Below are 19,847 nucleotides of genomic sequence, written 5' to 3'. Positions count from 1 at the left end.
TCAAATAGTTTCAAATCTTAATAAACCATACATCAATGAAAAGCTTATTTATTCAATATTTAGCCCTTATGACTGATTTTGTGGTACAGGGTCATATATTAAAAATGGAAAATGTTTAAACTGTGATAATATTTCACAATATTTGCTGCTTCGCTGTATTTTTGATAAAATAAGTGCAGAATTGGTAAGTGTACGTTTAATAACATTAACATGTTTAAACGATTATAAAAATAAAAAAGGTTAAAAATCCACTTTTGAACTGTAATGTGTGTGTGTGTGTATGTACTGTATGTTTAAACATTAAAATAAAGAAATAATTGAATGAATAAATAAATAAATAAAGGCCTTTTTCCTAAAGTCCAGGCCACTGCTGTGGAACACTGCAAATAATACCTTGCATATTGTATGTAAAACCCAGCTCACAGCTAAGGAAAGGGATGAAAGGCAGCGATGTCACAGAATCAAGCTTTGATTCATACCCCAAATATGTTTCACAGATCCTCCATCACATTAGTCATTATCGAAAATGTCAGCTGGAATTTGGGCAAATCTGTGGGTGCCTGTTGACTCATGCATTAGCATTGTCCCTCTGAGGCTATATTTACACTGTAGTCTGTCTAGATGACTAAAAAAACAACAACTTCTCACTGTGCCACTGACAATGTGCAAAACAGACTCAGAATTTTCTCAGAAAGCACAGGTCCTCTGTGGGCAACGCACACAGCATACTAGGTGACTTACATTTAGCATTTTCACTACACTATATCATATGTGTGCTAATAATTATGCCACGCTCACTGGAGACTACAAAACAACTTCTTGTCTAATCATAGCAATCCAACCATGCAAGCTAAACCTTAATGGAAAATACATGCAGATCTTGACTGTTAATCTCGGTCAGGAGTTATTATAGCATCGAAAACACCCAGACTCAAGAGACTGTCGCTATGCTAACTCCAGATTCCACAGCGAATGATAAAGGTTTAGCAAGCCACAGTCGTAGTGGCCTCCGGTTCTGAATCAGTGCTTCCAGACAAATATTACATCCTCCCTTTGAGACAAAGCTGTTAGAGGATGCGACCCAGTTAAGGCTGCATTGTATTTCAATGTGTGGTCGTTCTCATGAACTAATAAAGCTGTGTAAACAGTCTAACACCATTTTCATTTCCCATGAGGTAGTATAAATCTGCTACAATGTGCATGGCAAATGCCAAATTGTTCTTTACATGAATAATCAAGCCTTATGTCAGCACATGTGCACTTCTGCTAGCATGCACTTCACATCTCCTGTTTTCAGATGAGAGCCCTTGGGTGTAGTGATAGCATGCAAGAATTTGAATGCAAAACTATACCATAAAAGAAAGAAAAGGCTGTGCTGAGTTGTGCATCTCATTCATGCACACAAACACATACACAGACAAAAAACACCTTGAAATGTATTTTTAAATCAAGCAAATAAAAGCAATTCAACAATGTCTGGTAACAATGACAAAATGTGGACGCAGAAATTTGAATAAAGAAAAAGTTGCCTATTAATAATAACAATAATAATGCATTATTATAAGTATACAGTAATACAGGACTTCTAAATCATAAATCAAGCTTTAGTTTGTAGTTAATTCATTGTAACTGTAGTTAATTGTCCCTGTAATCTATAAATTATAGTTTAATTAGCTTATACTTTGGTTAAAATTTCTCAATAGTAGTGTAAAAAACACCTTTTACCCTGTCAAAATCAGCTCTGTTTTTATCAAGCCGTTCTATCCCATGTTGCTTTAAATGCTAATGAGCTCCGCTGACCCTGCCCTTCTCTTCCGTGGGGTGACCATCAGCCGCGAAACTGGCAAACTAGCACATTGCTATTAAAGGCATTCATAAAAAATCTCACTTTTTCTGTAGATGAAGCTGGATCACAAATGATTTGTAGATCGAATTATATAGATCAAAAAGTAGCGTTAATCCTCCGTCGGGCGTAAATTATGATTTTATTATTACATCAAACAACTAAAGACTTAAATCGCTTGTCTTCCCCTGAACCGGGTTCAACGTGATGAATTGATGACAGCTCACTTAGGGCGGGTCTAAGATAAGACGGTCTTGTCAATCAACTATCGTGGGAGGGGCATGTGCAGAACTCTTTCATTCTGACAGGAATCTCAGAACAGCCTGATTTGAGAAAGAGGATTTTGAAATAGGGATTTAAAAAAAGCCATTGGGTGAATTTTTCTGTGGCGGAAGAGGACACACACTTTATGTTCAAAGAACCTGTAAAGTGAATTTTGCGTCTGATCACCCCATTAATATTTACATAGACACAAAAACAATATTTATGTAATTATTGCACTGTAAATTGTTCTGCCTATTACATGTTCATTTGATGGCATTTTTTAAAAGATAAATCAAGCTGCCAAAATTTTAAATGTGAGCCCTTGGGTGTAGCAAAACCCTGCGTGAAATGTATTTGACTGCAAAACTACCCTAAAGAAAGTAAAAGCTGTCCTGAGTGGCATGTTTTGCATCTCATTCACGCACACAAAAACAGCCCACCATATTTTTTAATCAAGTGAATAGAAGCAGCGCATTTAATCACCAATGGCTATTCAAGAATGTGAGGTAACAATGATGAATTTTCTCATGGGCGCAGCAATTAGCATAAAGAAAAAGTGATTTATTATGTTGTGGCGAAGCGATGGATTTTGTTTCAGGCCAGATACTTCTTGCAGCACACTAAAGGCCAGCCATTACAAGCGAGCCCGCTGACAGGGATTATGCACGGTGACATTTAGAAAGCTGCAGAAGTTACAGTGAGCCCCTTTGCCACAGTCGCACATAATCTGACTTCCGTCTGTAGGAGGTCACCGCACCGATACTGAACCGAGAGGTTAATATCCTGCCCTGCTTACTGGTGCAGTGCAGTAAGTGCTGTAATGCATGGTAGGCTGCATGCTGAGAATTAGACGAGCAACCGTAGCCACCCTCGAGAAGGTCTGCAGGCGGAAACCCCTCCTCATAAGATCACAACCCGCACTGATTGGACCAAACCTGAAATGTGTTGCTAGGAGTCAACCTTTTTCCACAGCCAAAAGGACAGGCTCTGACCGGGGCTGAACTCGTGGCTGACGGGGGGCGCCACGGGCGACTTTTTCCCATGAGAGAAGCTTCGAATCAATTAAAATCATCATCTCTTATCCAATTGGCTGGATTGTGTTGGTTCCGTGTGCTTAGCGCATGGATGCTGCTGCTGTGCGTCAGAAAACATCAGACGTAGAACAGCTTTGCTGTGGTATGACTAATCAGACTCTGGTGTAAACAAAAGCCCATTTCAGGCGATCTGAGAACAGCAGGCCAAGTCTTTTACGATAGATTTGGCTTCTGCCTTTGCTCACTTTCTCTCTTTTTATGGTGCTCTGAAAATGGAGTGTTGCCAGAGGGAGAGGGAGAGATTCTTACTTGTGCATTTCTTAATGCCGGATCCCTTCTTCAAGGCATGGCGGCTGAGCTTGCAGTTGAAATTGTTCTCCCAGAACTCCGCAAACCAGATATTCCTCCGGTTGTTCTCGAGTGTGCGGCTGGTGAAGTAGCGATCAAAGCCTGAGGGTAGATCGATGAGATCTGTGTCACTTTAATGCGCTCTGTCAGAGTCAAAGCTCTCAACCAATGAACTTCAGAGAGCAACATGATTTGACGGAACATTTGCATCTAACATCATTTTCGTCTCACCGAGAATGTTCTATTTTTGCTATGAATAGTTCACACACATGAATCTGTCATCATTTGCTCATCCTCATGTCAGTTCAAACTAGTTGACGTTTTTGTGCGAAACACAAAAGGATAATTTTTTAAGGAAGAGTTCCTAGTTATAGTTCATAGTTTTGGTGTTTCAAAAACATGAGACACAGAAGACTGCACAATAAACAATAAACTAATGCTGATATCAACTGGACACAAACCCATCAATATTAAGTTTGCATATTCTGGGTCAGTGTCTTACTATATGGTGACGCTCCACATAAACTTAATCTCAAACTTAATGCACACACTACTTAACATGACAACATATTACTAGTATACATGTGTGTATAAATAATAATAATAATAATAATAATAATAATAATAATATATACATGTTCTATTTTTTTTTTTTTTTCATTTTCTACAACAAATAAAAATAATAATATACAATTTTCAAATACAGTTCAAAAATCAGGTTTCACAGGCTTTAAAATAAAGCTTAGTCTAGTCGGTGGATTTTACTTAACAAAATGTGTTTACATGGCTTAGGAAGACTTGGAATAAAAGCACACTGACCACTTTAGCCCATTGAACACTTCTGCTGTGGAATTGTGTGTTTTTAAGTACTTAACAGGCTTGTCTGCATAAAGATACTTCAAGGTCGTCTTTTGTGTTCCACAGAGAAAGGAAATCAAATGCATTTGGAGGAGTTTTTGTTTTTGAGTGAACTATTCTTTTACCACTATGCATGCGCCGTAACTTGTTATGCTCATTAAATGCATCATCAGTAGCCAAAGTGTTGTCAGAAAACATTAAGCACACGCTCCGGTTCAGAACTGGTCTCTAATGGATGAGAGCGACCACTGACAAGTGGAGGATTTAATCTGTCACTTGCCTCTGATGTTCTGTCGTTTGGGTAGGATGGTGACAGCTCCCTCGGCCATTTCCTCCTGGTGAAGCACTGGCGATATCTTCGAGCCCCAGCTATCTGACCCCACCCACAGGAAGTGACCCGTCTGATTGGCTTTTTTTGCCGCCTGCAGTAGCCGCCTGTTAAGAGATGAGTGGCAGATTTTATAAAAATTGCTGAATATAGGCTTCGCTCCCATGCTCTGAGTCACATCAACTCTAATTACTTGTTTGCAATTATTGTCTGCATTCTGTGGTGCTTTGGTGATTCTCCATTTACAGTAACTGCAAATCAATATGTTATTGAAAGGTCAGTATTGACACTGCTCAGAGCTGAAATTTCTAAGCATTCTCCGTCAGGCACGGTGGCAATTGATGTCAAAATTAGTCATGCACAACTGACAGCAAAAGCATTTCCCCAAGATAATAATGGCTCAATAAAGTATGTTTCAGGCGGCGCACACAAAATAATTTGCTTGTCTTTTAAACAGAAGCGCCTTCACTTTCAGTGCTTTTCCATAAGCCGCGGAATTCATTTTCTGGGCTTATATGCCAGTAACTTATCAATATTTTTAATAACCGCATAAGAATTCGGCCACATCTTAGCCAACTACGCCCTCGCTGCATTTTATTTACCTACATTAAACGTGAAATGGCATTCACCACTCATTTCACTAGCAAAATGAAGCATTAACTACATAAATGCAAATAGCGGTTTGGCTATTGGTTAATATTAATCAACAGTCTACATGGTCAAGGTGACATCAGCTGAAAAGGAAACTTAAAACAAGTTATTAAATTCCGATGATTGATATCTGTGGAATATCATCCATAAATTCCAAAATATGTATTAAAGTATACAAGGTCAGTTTTGATTCATATTCATGTTATCAAGAAGTTTTTTTTATTATAAGAAAAGCATACTTTCTGAATTACAGGTGCATCGATGTGAACATGGATAAACAAGCCATTATGAACTCAAGGACAACGGCTGACAAACAATAATTAGAGAAGCATGATTAAACAGTCATCCTGAACGCTTAAGCAAGCAACAAATTGAAAAAGTTTGACCATAATTATTCCTTCAAATTAAAATGATTATTATTCAATGGAAGTCTAATAGCACATTTAAGTGAAGGCTTTTTGTCAATTTTCATGAGAACAGCTGGGTTCTAATAGTTCTGATTAGATACTCCAGGTGCTCAGTGTTGGGGCGTTCAAACGTTTCCATGGGGCAAATTAAACGTGTTAGAATAGAGGTCAGGGAAATGAGTTTTTCACTTCCCTGCAAAGTCCTTTTCAGAAAGCAATAGCCATGTTGGTGTTTGTTTTATTAACTTTGTAACTCTGCACAAATTAATTAATAGCGGAAATAAGGTTAACTACTTCACCGTAGCTGCAATAAAAGAATTTATACTGTATAGTTCTTCAAGATAGATGCTAATATAAAAACAACAAAAGCTACTCACCTTATATCGTCCTCATTTGCAAATATAATAACAACCCTCGCATTCGGATTTTCTCCCAGTCTCTGAATTATCTTATCAAACTCCCCTGGTTTCGGCTCACGGGGGATTTTTACAGACTGTGAGATACACACACTTCCTGTGGGGGGAATAAAGAAAAAGTGGCATTATTACTAGTTGCAAAATATGGAATCACACATTTCCTGCTGCTTATTGTGAAAAGTCCTGTGCAAACACATTCATGCACTGGTTGCTATTTTTGTCAGCAAACATATGCTATAAAAACTTATCACAAGGAGCTACTTCTAACTCATCTGACCTTTAAAAATTACTTTTGTTGGTGTGACTATAGTGTAGTCAAGTCTATTTAGATATATTAAATCATATTTTTGACATTAGTGAATACAATCACTACATTTTTCGGTTACTTGACAAAACATTTTTTACGGTGCACCTGAACAGAACAATATTTTAAATGCATCAGAGTGTGTATACACTATGTTGAAGTCAAGTGACTTGCTTTATCCTTATCATTTTCTCTGCACGGTTGACTGAGATCAATACCAGACCCCTTAAGACCAAGGCCAAGACCTGCTGGTCCAAGGGAGCTGAAAAATAGAAGATCCTGAATTTATTGCAGCATTAAGTCACTTTCGTATAGTGGCTAAGTAGCCATTTAGAGCTGTGGAATTGTCTGCAATGGTCAAGATATCGTAGCCACCTTGTGCTGGGGTAATTATCACCTTTGTGGTATTTCTGATAACTTATGCTGAGACCATACCTAGACCAAAACTTACATTTTGATACATTCTGAGGTCTGAGGTAAAAAAATTTCATATATCTGTAGCGCAAACAGTAAAGTACAATGAGAATGTATAAAACGGGAAAAAAGTATGCTATGCTATTTGCTTTACATAAAAGCATCTGTGTTTTATATATTTTTCCCTCTATATATAAAGGGATGTCAGCATGGGTAATTATGCTGTCATGTCATATCTTGCCTCAGGCTTCTAAATTTCTCACCAGATTATTGGGTTCTCTCACCAAAATCCCACTTGATAACAAGTACCTTCAACAGTATAAAAAGAGCAAAATCAAGTGGATATAATTAGCTTTCTTCTTAACAGTAGAAAAATCTGGATGTTACAGAAAAACTTCATTGTTTAGTTTTGGAACCCCAATGTGTTAAAGTTCTGCTCTGCTGGGTTCTTAAATTGCATCAGTTCCCATTATCAGCTGTTTTGTTTTGTTATCATGTACGTTACTGTATGTTTAACAAATGCCCTAACTCTTTTGTTGTAGAAAGTCTCATCTTCGCAATCTCCAACCGTTACATATCTATCTTCCTTTCACAGATGCCTTGAATTAACCTCCTGTCATATCAGCAAATAGTCATATGCAGATTAACTGCAAAAAAAGCGCATAATAATAAGCTCATTAAACTTCTCACATCCTTTCCGAGAAAACACTGAGCCCTTGTAAACTTCCACACAAACCGATGGTTGCCGTTCCAAGGAGAGGGCGTTTTCAAAGAGTTTGACCTGTCCTCGCTGAGAGAGGAACACTGATTTGCATCAAAGGCGTTAATTAGACAGAAAAGAGAACCCTCAAAGATGCCATATGGAGAGGCTTCCTAACGGCGGGAGTCTTGCAGTCACTTGCAGCCCTCTGCTGCGTGCATATGCTACTTTGAGGCAGGAGATATTTTGAATGACTGAAGGCCTCAAGGTAAGAACTCCACATGTCACTGAATGAGACAGCTATGAAGCAGAGAAAGTCACACAGCGACTTGGGTGGGTGTGTATGCAACTGTTTTCTGTTTTAATATGTTTTACAGAAAGTATTTTACAGTAGTTAAAACATGTAAAGAGTTTGTTCAAATGCTAGCAATAGGAATTGCAAAAAAGAAAGATCAAATTTAACATATTTCATTCTAATAGGAATAAATGGTTTTCTAAAAGGAACAAATGGTGTTTTGATGCATTCCTGTATGCATGCCTTGTGCGAATTGACCAAAATATGCACAAGCATTTCCAGGGGGGTCATATTTGATGCTTAATCAAAAATAATGAACAGCAGGAGGGGTGATCTGAGAACAGATGGGTACTGACAAGATGGAGGAACTGACTGAGTTATAAGAGTTCTTTGTGTGGGTAGGTCAGTTTTCTATTTATTTACTTTTTTTTTGGAACCAGTATTCAAAACAGATTTTTGAAAGGAGGCTTTGCTCTTTCTGTCCACTGTGTCCATAGAAACGAATGGCATGCACAATGTACTAAGAACCATTTAATAAAGTAGAAGTACCAATAATTAATAATGTGATTATAGACTAAATGTTAGAATGGTAATCTTAAATTAAATTCTAAATTAAATTAAATTAAATTAACAACAAATTTAATGTTAAAACACTGAAAAAGAGTCATAACCTAATTGTAAGAAGGTTCTAATAATAGCAATGACACATTCAGAGCCCTGAGTGAGCCCAAAGTGACAGGATGTAAAAAGTTGATCCTCTGATTTGTGGCAGACTCAATTATCCTTTCCAGAAATAAAGAGAAGATTCTAACAACGCATCCATATGCTCAAGCTGCCTGTCTTTAGTAGCAATTAAGGGGACAGTTCACCCAAGACTCAACTAAATATTCTTTCATCATGTATTCTCCCTTGTGTCATTTCTAAGAGAAATAAGAACAATGTACTGGTAGCTGTTTTCTTTTCAATTATAATAAACACGCACCAAAGCTTAAGGAACGACAAGAAATCACTCTAAAGGCATCATAAAATTGGTCCACACAAGTCATGCGCTATATTGCGAGTCTTCCAAAGCCTATGTGTGAGAAACATAAAATGAAAGTTCTCATTCACTAAAAGTCTCATTAAATCTGAGTAAATGATGAAAAATTTCATTTCTTCATGAACCATTTATTTAAATAGCGCATTTCCAGTCATAAACATTTTCTAAATTCGCTTGAGAAAAGGAAGCTGATCCATTATTCCACACATTTCTGAAACAGCACACAACAGAGGAAAAAAAAAGTTGTCTTCTTTCTTGAAGCAAAAGTTTTGGCTTTGGATTGGAGACTTTATGCTTCTGTCTGGGTTTACCATGTTAGATTTAAAAGGGACGACAGCGTCGCATTTTCACGAGTGAGTGGATGTCTGTCATGTTTTCCTCAAGAACTCCCACAGACTTCAACATGATAAAGAACCCCAGCAATCCACGGCGTCGACTGGGATATCTAACTTGGATATATATTTCAAAAATCCCTTTTAGCGGGGCACTTTTATCAACAAAAATCTATGCTGCATTTGCACCTCACCCAGAATCAGACACTCACGGTTCTTGAGAGCAGCCTGTCAGAGAGGAATCGCAAAAAGAATAGCACACGTCAGACCGAATCTCGTACGCTATATATAATAATCTGCATGTTTGTCTCCACTAATTATGAAGGTTATAATTGTTGATCCATTATTGCAAAGCCTTAGGTAACTCACCATATGACTAACCTCCCTCTTGATTAGATTTACCAGGGCCTCCGAGGTTTCTATTTGGATCTCCACATGGAATCAATTACAGCAGGCAAATCTTATTTATCAAATATTGGAGATTTATGTATGCTGAGAGCAGCGTAGGCTGTTTACTTTGTTATTGTGCCATGCTGCGGCTGAAGATTGCTCATCACTCAGCGGTGGCCCAAGTCAACTCCACAGTACCACTGGGCGACCATTTTCCATGGTGATGTATGCTAGTGGCAGTCACCTTTCAAAACTCACCAAATCTATTCCTTCATTTCAGAATTCGACCCTTCAAGGTCCCTCAGCAGCAGGCGCATTATAAATTTGGCCCATTACTGAAACCCAGAAGATATTGAAAATATCGAATGAGGTTCTGCTTGAAGGAGAGTCAACAAAGAGAACCGGTGCTGCATTTTTTTTCCTCAATGCTTCGGATGATCTTTTTGGGGTAGACTACTTATCGCACGCAAACTTGTTCAATTTGATTACCGCGAACCTACTGCGGTATTAGATAGCACACACTCGGTTACAGACATTACAAGCAAATAACTGATATCGATACAGGGTTAAGATGTCACAAAGCCCTCCTTTGAAAACGGCATGAAAGACAGAGCAGAAAAACAGTGAGGCGTTTCGAAAACATAGTGTTTTTCTGCTTTTTCCCTGAAGGCAGGACTGAATTGAATCATGTGTTGGTCAGGGCAGGAACACACACACATACACACAAAAAAATGAAGTCGGGAATGCCTTCGGGCCTGGAATTGAAGAGCCCTGTCTTACGCTCTATAGGTATACTTGAGTCTGCAGGGAATGACGAACAAATCATAAGACGATCAAACATTATGTGCCAAAGAGGCGGCTCTTCATGTCCATCATTTAAAATGTATGGGCTAAGGTTAGGATATGGTCACCGTAATCAAACACCCATAGCCTACAGACCCTCAATATAACAGGGTCTCTTTACTGGGGGCGTTTTCTCTGAGGAGAATAGAGAGGCAGTGCCTTCGCTTAGAAAGACTTATGGCTAGAAAAAGATGACGGATGACTTAATAATATTAATCTTTGCTATATTTCTGCATTAATGCAGATATTATTTTTAAAAAAGAAAATAAATGAGCAGCAATAAAAAGAATTGCTGACCAATAGTTAGAAAAAGCTGATTCTTGATGATATTAATAATTAAAAATATTTGTTTTACTCTATTATTGCAGTTATATATATTTTTTTTTAGCAATGTCAAAAATGTTTGCATTATTAATACAAATGTGCATATCGGCATTTGTTGTTTGTTGATAGTGCAAAGTAAATGGTGTTCCATACGGTATGCTTTTAATTCAGTCACTGTGCAAACATTAAACGGAACATTAATTCATACTGAACTAAAACTAAACCTAAAATGATGAAAAAAACATTTGCCTCTTCATTTCAGAAGATCAACACACATCACTGCACTTTCCCCACTGAATCTGTCCCTATTTCACTCCAGTCAGATAATAATATCTGAGAGAATGTGCTGTACAACACATATATATTACAATATATTACAATAAGTAAGCATTATTTATCAGCCTGCTACGATGTGCAGGATACCATGCTCGGTCCCTTCGCTCTCTGTGGTACACCACTGCTCGGTCTCATCTGCGTTATTTATTCATTTGTTGCCATGAATTATAAAGGAATTACTCCAAGCAGGCAATGCTACACAAACATAATTCATAAACATCTACATTGTGCCCCAAAAGAGATCATACGGAAAAAAAAAAAAAAAAATTATTTTATTTAAACATAGGGGATCGAATTCTATTCTATGCTAATAAACACATTATGGTGTAAAATAAAATGAATTAAAACATAAGAAAAAGAAAAAAACAGGCAGCCAAAAATGTTTATAATAAATCATATTTCAATTCAACGTTTCCTCTAAGTGATTTTGCATGCAAACAAACAAACAGATAAAGAAAGTACAACTAAATAAATAAAAGTCTCAGGCCTTTGACTTCCACTATAATTGAAGATCCTACACTTAGGGATCAATCTTTGGAACAAAGGCAACTAATATGATTGAAAATACTTTAGTTGACACTTAAAAAACTGTATACGTAACTAATGGGGACAATATAATAGAATTATTCAGCTAGACATCCTACTCATCTACTGTATTACTGCAGTCCAGAGACAGGATGGAGATATATGTGAGCTAAGCACCATGGGAGACATTCTATCGACCCACCCAGCCAAGACTTAAGCTATTAATTATCTTTGTTTGTTTGTTTCTGTCTTTCTTCCTCATTCCCTGTTGTCCCTTTTCTTTCGTCTTGGCACTTGCTCTTTCTCTACGCCCTGGACAGATGTGCAAACACTCCCGTGAAGCTATAAGAAGACGGCATGGCCCTGCAGTGACGCTCATGGTTATTCATATCACGGCCCTCAAGTCTCACGCCATCCGTCCAGCCTCCTCTAAACACAGCTGTGGGAGTGGTCAGGATATTCAAAAGATACATAATGGGGCCTTTTATATGGTGTATGAAGAAAAACATAAAGCATGAATAACTGTCACCATTTCTTCTGTCCATATCCAACCATCAGCAATGAGTTATAATCAGTCTTGGAGGTGCTATTAGCATTTTTCTTCTGAAGTACTTTCTGTGCTAGCATATTACGACTAAATTTGTCACAGTATGAAAATCAGAGTAGTCGGTAACCTGGAAATGACCTTAAAAGTGGGGGACACATTATAAACATGGCTCATGAATATTAATTAGGTGATATAATGTTTCCCCAAGGAGTACTAGCCATATAAGGATTACCATTTATCGATTGAGTGTTAAATTGATTGACTGCTGATGCAACCAGTAGACAGTGGATTCTGCTTGATCTTAAAGCCGCCATTTTATATCACTATTTTATATCACCATTTTACAACACATTTTTTCCTTCACTAGCACACTCTTATATTATGGTTAGAGATTAAAATAATGATTTAATATATGATTTTGGTTACACAGACTATCCGAAATATTCTTAAAGCATACACAATACACACATAAACATGTAAACAAAATCTTTTTTTTTATGTATGCGATTAATCACGTGTGATGTCATTATTCGTGTGATGCACTATAAAAAATATATAGATACGTCTGAAAATATTCAAACGTATCATCCATTTAGTAATGACTATACATCTTAACTCAAAAATAATAAAATAAATATAAATAAGACAAAAACAAACAAACAAAGCGGTACCAGTAAAGCATATAGTAAAATATGATGTCATTTTTGCAACATATGTTACGTCTAAACAGTTTTATTGAGACATAGACAAGCTTTAAACACACAGCTTCTGTTGATGTCTCCAGCTGTTCAAACAAACAGACCAAAGCACAGACCAAGTCTCAGTGTTCAAGTCTCCATATATTTTCTGTCTGCACACTTTAAGCCGAGATGGGGGAAATTATGCAAACTATTAATATCTAAAATTCAGAAAGTCATTGTATGAACATACGATTTTTCTATCAGCAAAAGTAAATATGACCTTTAAAAAATGAACTTTTGACTACTTTTCTTAGCTCTCCTTTTGACGAATATGACTTCCACAATTACATTCCAAACAGAGTCGTTTCTTATTAATTCAGCTCTCTCTAAATGCAAGCCCATTTTTCATTTCATGGTTTTTAAATGTTCCCTCTCTTCCAAATTGATTGTCTTTCCTATTGGCGAATGCAATTTGATACATTTATATGAAACTACCCCCAACCACCCCTAATTCTCATACACCAAAGATATTTTGGATCACGTAATTTAACTAACATATGCATTAATGAGCTAATCCATTATGCACTGCACATCTACAGTCATTCAAAATGTGTTTGGACACATATTTGAGCACTGCTGTGCCTGTTAGAAGAGGGGAAGTGTAATTTTTCTACAATGGAACCGGAAAGAAATGTTCTTATGTGTGACTGGAAGCATACAAAGGTGGCAATTAGACGTTATCGACAACGGTTAACTTCAGCTATTTATTCCAACTCTGAACCGTAACTTCACAAGAACCACACCTCAGATGTACTTTTCTAGACTTTAAGTCTTTTTCACACCAAGCAAACAAACTCAAGCTTTTGGCACAGAGTGTCACGCTGATTCTCCATTTATGAGGAAGAGGCAGTTCTTAAGATAGGAACAGATGTTGATAGCCTCAATGCGTAGGAGAAACCATGGACACGTGAGGAGGACACTGTTACCCTAGAGAAAAGAAAGGAGTATGACTCCATCTCCCTCAGAACTTCCTCTAGGCGGTTTTGAGTCTTCTCACAAAGACTATTCATAGAACTTGACTGGAACAATTTTAGCTTCCATCTGTTTGCATCCACCGGTGCTTGAGGGTTATGAAAACTTTTTAAGATCCAAATAACTGTATAATGTGAGAAATGACAAATTCTTTACTAAATATTTAATGTAGCATCTAAATTTATAACAAATTAGACTGAGTGCATTCAAATTTCTTTTTCTGATCTGTGCAATGCAAAAGTTCTGTAGCTATTACCCGGTAACAAAAACCTGGAACCCACCGCCCAGGGGCTACATGTTGGTTCTAGCCTGTCAGCTAAGCTTAACCTGAAGCACTAGTGACAGTTACAGACCTGGAAACTCGGAAGGAAATTTAGAAGGAAATCAATAGCTGAACTCAGTATTCCTCGCACAAATCGCAAGACCGCTTTCCCCCTGGAGTGCACTTGAAGTTTCATTTCTCAGGAAGGAAATGCAGTTGGGAAGGAAAAGCTTTGGAAAATATTGCTGCTTTTGATAAGCTTAAAGTACAGGATTCATTTCACAAAACAAATAGATGTGCATTTGCAGAAACAAATATCAATGTTTTGAAGGCAATGGAATAGCGTTAAGGTTTTAGTGTAAAATGTCATAAAGTTAAATTTGATAGAGGAAGAAAGGAAGAGAGATCAATAGCAATATGCAATAGAGACTCATAGACTGATGCCAGAAAGAAATAAGAAATTCATTATGCAATTTTGTACATTGTTTGAGTTTCAGTTAATTGCAGAAAAATGTGGAGAACAAAAACAAAAACTAGGAAACCATTGCAATAAAGAAGTACACTTTAGCCTATTTTTAAAAAGAGTACTTATTACATAAATAATACACTTTAAAGGGTGTGGAGTGAATGTAATGTTTTGAACAATGAATTGCATGTTAATTGTAACAACTTTTTTATTACTCTTTTTTTTTTTTTTTAAACATACTGACAAACAAAATGTAATTTCTGTTGAAACTTTTATGTCATGTATTTAAATATATTTGTAAGTACACAATGGTAATGATTAAGTTGGAATATTAAGCTGCTGTAATATCCCAAAACACTACAGTCAATATTCTTATCAAGTTTGTCTCACCTGCTTTAGTATGTTGGCACTTATTTAAAGCAGGACAAAATGTTATTAAAACAATAATTTAAAGTGTGCTTTTACGCAAAACCTCTAATCTGACATTATTGCAAAAAGTGTGTTAAAAAACTATGTTTTATTTATGTGCACTTTAGTGTCTTTGTATTTCATTTATATTATCTTTTTAAAAATATATACTTTTAAGAATCGAAGCACACTGCAACTGCACATTAAAACAGTTATGCACACATCTTTTTCACAAGGGGATACCAGTGCTAATTTGCAAACACAGACGGTCATTTCCTGTCTGAGTGGGCAATTCTTGGCCATAAAAAGCTACAGTGAAGACCAGGCTACGCTGCATGCGGAAATTTGGGCAGAGTAAGACTGTCAAATTTCAAAAATATTCCCAAAGTGAATGCAAACACACTCTTACCCTCTTCCCGAGATTTCTGGGTGAATGCGTCCACGCCGCTCTCTCCGTAATTCCCCTCCGATGCCACTGTGGAGACATAATTCCAGCGCATGGCCCTGACTATATCCACCATAGCCTGTGCTTGATAGGTGTCTGGCGGTACGACGCGGGAGAAGAAGTCATAACGGGTGTTGTCGCTCAGCTCAGGAGCCGTGGAGGCATAACTCACCTGGGGAATCTGTAGGAGGAGTCAGAAACATAAATCCCATTCAGGCATTGAAGTACACAATTCCCAAAAACCCCTGCTGCTTCTGAGCTCACCTCTGACAGATTATAACATGCTCCATCATCCCAGACTACATCCCCTACCAAGCTCTCTCTTACACAGCCACAGGTGGCACACTCAAGACCGCGGGGATGAGCGCAGTCCATTCAGAAATGAGATGTGTGGAAAGCAACAACAAGCTGGTCAACAACTACCACACTTTCACAGACTAGTTTACAGGAACCCCAATGAGATGAGAATCTCTTAAAGGAATAGCTCACTTCAAGTGAGATTTTCTGTATTATTTATACAACCTCATGTCTTCCAAACCTGCATGAGCCTGCATTTTTTGCATCTTGGCATTGAAATCTGCTATAGCTCTCTTTGACATGTTAACTAAAGTTCATGAGAAACATCTGACTTGTGAATGAATAATTATTTTGAGTTGGATCTTTTCAATGAATCATTTGTTTCGCTTCATATAACTGTTCTGAACGATTCTTGACCTCCGCTTAAGTTGTCAACTAAAGAGAAAGAATATCAGATTATCAGCTTAAATTTCAGAGCTCTTGTCAAACTGTTAAGCCAGCAACGTGAAATTCATTTGGACTACTTTTATGACACGTCCATGGTGTTTTTGAATAATTCAAAACAACCCAACAGACTTAGGCACTTCAAAATGTCAACCTCTGAGTTCTTAGGAAAAAATGAGGACATGAGAGTGAGTAAATTCTAACAGAAAAAGAGTGAACTAACCCCTTCCTGACTGAATTGTGTTGGAAATTCGTACACAGGCTACACCGAACAACAGACACACAAATCAAGCGTGATGTGAAACTTAAGCAATCACCGTAAAATGGATCGCTGGTGATGCTTGGAATACATTAAGCTAATGTCAGACATAACATAATGGATGGCTTGCACCACCAAGAATGTAATTTATACAAGTTTATTAACTTGGCTATTGTGTACATACTCTGGCTTTTAAGCCCACTCTCTCCAGACATAATACCAGCAGTATGGCTCCATTAAAAGGGATCATAAATTCATCTGCGCAGAGGACAACAAAATATCAGTCAAAACAATAAACAAACGAGAGGCTCTTTCGAAATCCAAACAGACTGCAGGTCGATCATCGTCCACCTTGACACTGGCTAGTAACATTTATTGAGAATGTACAAATGAAGCTTGACTCATGATTTGTTTTTAAATTCTTTTGAGATGGACATAATGCTGAATGCTGTCTTAAATTGAATTTTGCCTTAAATTTAACTTAGGCATTATGTCATAGTTTCAAATGTTTTATTCAACCGTATATCAGTCCAATCGAATCATAAAATGCAATTCATGAAAATAAATGTAAATTTGACAACAAAATACTGGAATGTAAATATTGCACTCTAATGCAGAGCTATATATAGGTTAATATGCACAGTACTGCCTCTGGGTAGCAAGTGGTCTTGCTTTTCATGCAACAATTTTGCAGGTCAGAGGAATAGAGACAGGCTGAAAGAATCCCTGTAAAGCAGCTCTTACTGCCTGGCAGGTCACGCAATGCTGGCATTTAGTAAGCAAATATGATGGCTGCTGTCCTTTGAATGTTTAGTTCATTGGTTCAGCTTCATTGACAGCTGACTGACATCAACAGAAACGCATGTTAAATATCTACCTTTCAATATACGCAATGATAACCTTTACATTGGGATCCAAACATCTGACATCTAATAATGTCAAATTTAAAGTTATGACATAAAACTATGAAATATTTAGGATTTGGACTATTTATAGGTAATCAAAATGCAAATTTGTGTGAGTAACTTCTTTTAAACGCTTAGGCTATTCTTAACATCTGGAATTATTGTGAAGTTATTTCTTATTAGTTATGTTTGCTGCACACTTTTTAAATGGAGCACCACATGACAGTTTGTGTTTGGCAAGACATCTTAATAAGCACTGCCTACACAATGTTACAGAAAAGCAAATGTAATCTCTAAAAATGACAACCAAATGTTCCTCTGACTTAGTTAGGGGATGTTTCTTATTGCCTTCCCATAGTTTAAACAGTAGAGCGTGGCGCTAGCAATGCCAAGAGAAGGCAAGAACTGGATGAATGCATCTGTCAAATTTGTACATGCAAATGTAAGTATAAATTCGTTGGCGAAATTGTATAGTTTAAAAGTAACATGTTCCCTGATGTCACTGAACACTAAACATGCAGTTCTTTTTTCACTGTCTGGTGAGTAAAAATTGCATTGGATGGGAAATACCCACACCTGCACGTCTACACGACTTTGGTAAGGACCACACACACATCTGTGCAAGTAACAAATAGCTGTAGACCAAAACCAACCTGATCTCATAAAAATATGTGCCTCTGTGCACTTTTTGTGTGCAATATCGTTTTTACATGCCTTACTGCACGCTTCGCTGCAGTTTCAAAGAGAAATGTCCACTGAGCGGCACTTAAACACAGGCTCAATATGTGAACCCTGGCACTGTCGTTAATGCTTAAGTTAATGCTCTATCATGTTGGAAATATGAACCTTAAACCTACCCAATAGTGTTAACTAATGCAAAACTGATATAATAAAACATTTGCTGATGCAACCGTGCCATTTCAACTTCCTTTTACACCGATTTGAACTGTTTTGTCGAACTGTAGTTACACTGGATTTAAACTGAGCTCCTTTTCTCTAAATTACGCTTTATTAATCAAAAAGCTGCAATTTTGTGTGAAAAAGGAAAAAACGTATCAGTGTTTTCCGGCCTCTTGTGTTCATTTCTTTCGGAAACTGCAGTGATATGTACTTCTTGCTAAAAAGTGCACCCAGGTAGGTTAATGCCATGAGACCAAGTAGTCCAAAGCATGTTCCTGACAAAAATTTAAAAAAGTTTTAACATGAATAAAAAAATTATATTAAAATGAAATATAGCCATCACATTTTCTTAAAGGTAGTATTAAATTAAAAATAAAAAAGTTTTTTTAGATATCTAACAGCAGTATTCAAATACATTTTATAGATAAATATCCAAATTATTTTATTTTATTTTAAAAATAAAAACAAAATAATATTTGTATAAAACTTGTATTATTTGTAAAATACCAATATTAGAGCCAAACATTTACATCTCGAAAACAAAGGAACCCCAACAAGAAGATCTGTTACGCTGATATATTTGCAGCACATGTTGATGTTTTCAGCCAGGGATATGCTAAAATATATGTATACAAATTCTGTCAGGGCCAATAACTTAATGCATTACTCAACAGAGAAGAAGCTAACTCACATGGCATCGAATGTGACAAGTGTGGACGGACGTGTGCACACCAAGTAATGAAGACTCAAAATATTGCTGAGGCATTCTGACTGACATTACTCTAGATGACACAAGGAAATTTCCAATGTTTTTATTTTCTATAGCTAACCCAACAGCTGTAAAATCACCATTTCCACATTAATGTTAAAGGAAACCATTAGTCAGAATTGCAAAAATAAATAAATCTTGTTTATATGCTGAATTCGACCCGACACCAAACCTTGGCATTGCTGAATTATTTGTAAATGTCATTGAAATGGTTCAAGTCACCCTGCTGATTTCTCTAACAAAGATTTATTTAATATTCCATGCTGAAACGAGGGACAAAAAGAGGATCGTGATGAATCTCTTTTCTTTGTGTCCAGACCTCTGAGGAGTTCTTGAGAAGAGAACTAAAGGTTACAGCTGTTGCTTTTCCTAACATGTGCATGTCAGAAGTAATTTAAAATAAGATTTATTAAACAGACGGTCTAGGTGAAGGGCACCTAATCATAGACGGCAGCTTTGTATGAAATTAATGCGGCTATCCCTATGCCTTGCTCCAAGCCATGTGCGTATGCACAGGCGTTTGCATAATTATGTCTGACTGCTATATGCAAAGGTCAGAATTAGTGCTTGTCTAATAAATAGCCATATGCAAAGTGCATGCAACATGCAATACATTATATCAAGCGCATCACGAGCAAATAGTTTATTGCATTGTTTGCTATAATTAGCTGGATAACAACTAAATATTTAGTTTTCTTCTGTCAGTGAATGAGCGAAATGCAAGAAATATGCTATTTGTATCTGGTTCCGGTGGCGTCGGGCGACACTGAAGAGGTTTGTGG

At 37.1% G+C, this 19,847-nt stretch overlaps 1 protein-coding gene and 1 pseudogene across 1 annotated transcript in view; one reads left to right on the top strand and one right to left on the bottom strand.

Annotated features, from left to right (window-relative positions):
• LOC122347533 (metabotropic glutamate receptor 4-like) overlaps nucleotides 1–15,668 on the bottom strand; it is a 59,779-nt gene extending 44,111 nt beyond the window's left edge. The window contains 4 exon segments of the mRNA XM_043242895.1: nucleotides 3,451–3,591; nucleotides 4,628–4,782; nucleotides 6,111–6,246; nucleotides 15,456–15,668. Coding sequence (XP_043098830.1) covers nucleotides 3,451–3,591; nucleotides 4,628–4,782; nucleotides 6,111–6,246; nucleotides 15,456–15,567 — 544 coding nt within the window. The 5' untranslated portion in view covers nucleotides 15,568–15,668.
• LOC122347532 overlaps nucleotides 1–19,847 on the top strand; it is a 663,620-nt pseudogene that overhangs the window by 570,511 nt on the left and 73,262 nt on the right.

Source organism: Puntigrus tetrazona, chromosome 6 (assembly GCF_018831695.1).
Source record: "Puntigrus tetrazona isolate hp1 chromosome 6, ASM1883169v1, whole genome shotgun sequence".
In the NCBI taxonomy this organism is placed as follows: Eukaryota; Metazoa; Chordata; class Actinopteri; order Cypriniformes; family Cyprinidae; genus Puntigrus; species Puntigrus tetrazona.
This window is presented reverse-complemented; position numbering and strand designations above follow the sequence as displayed.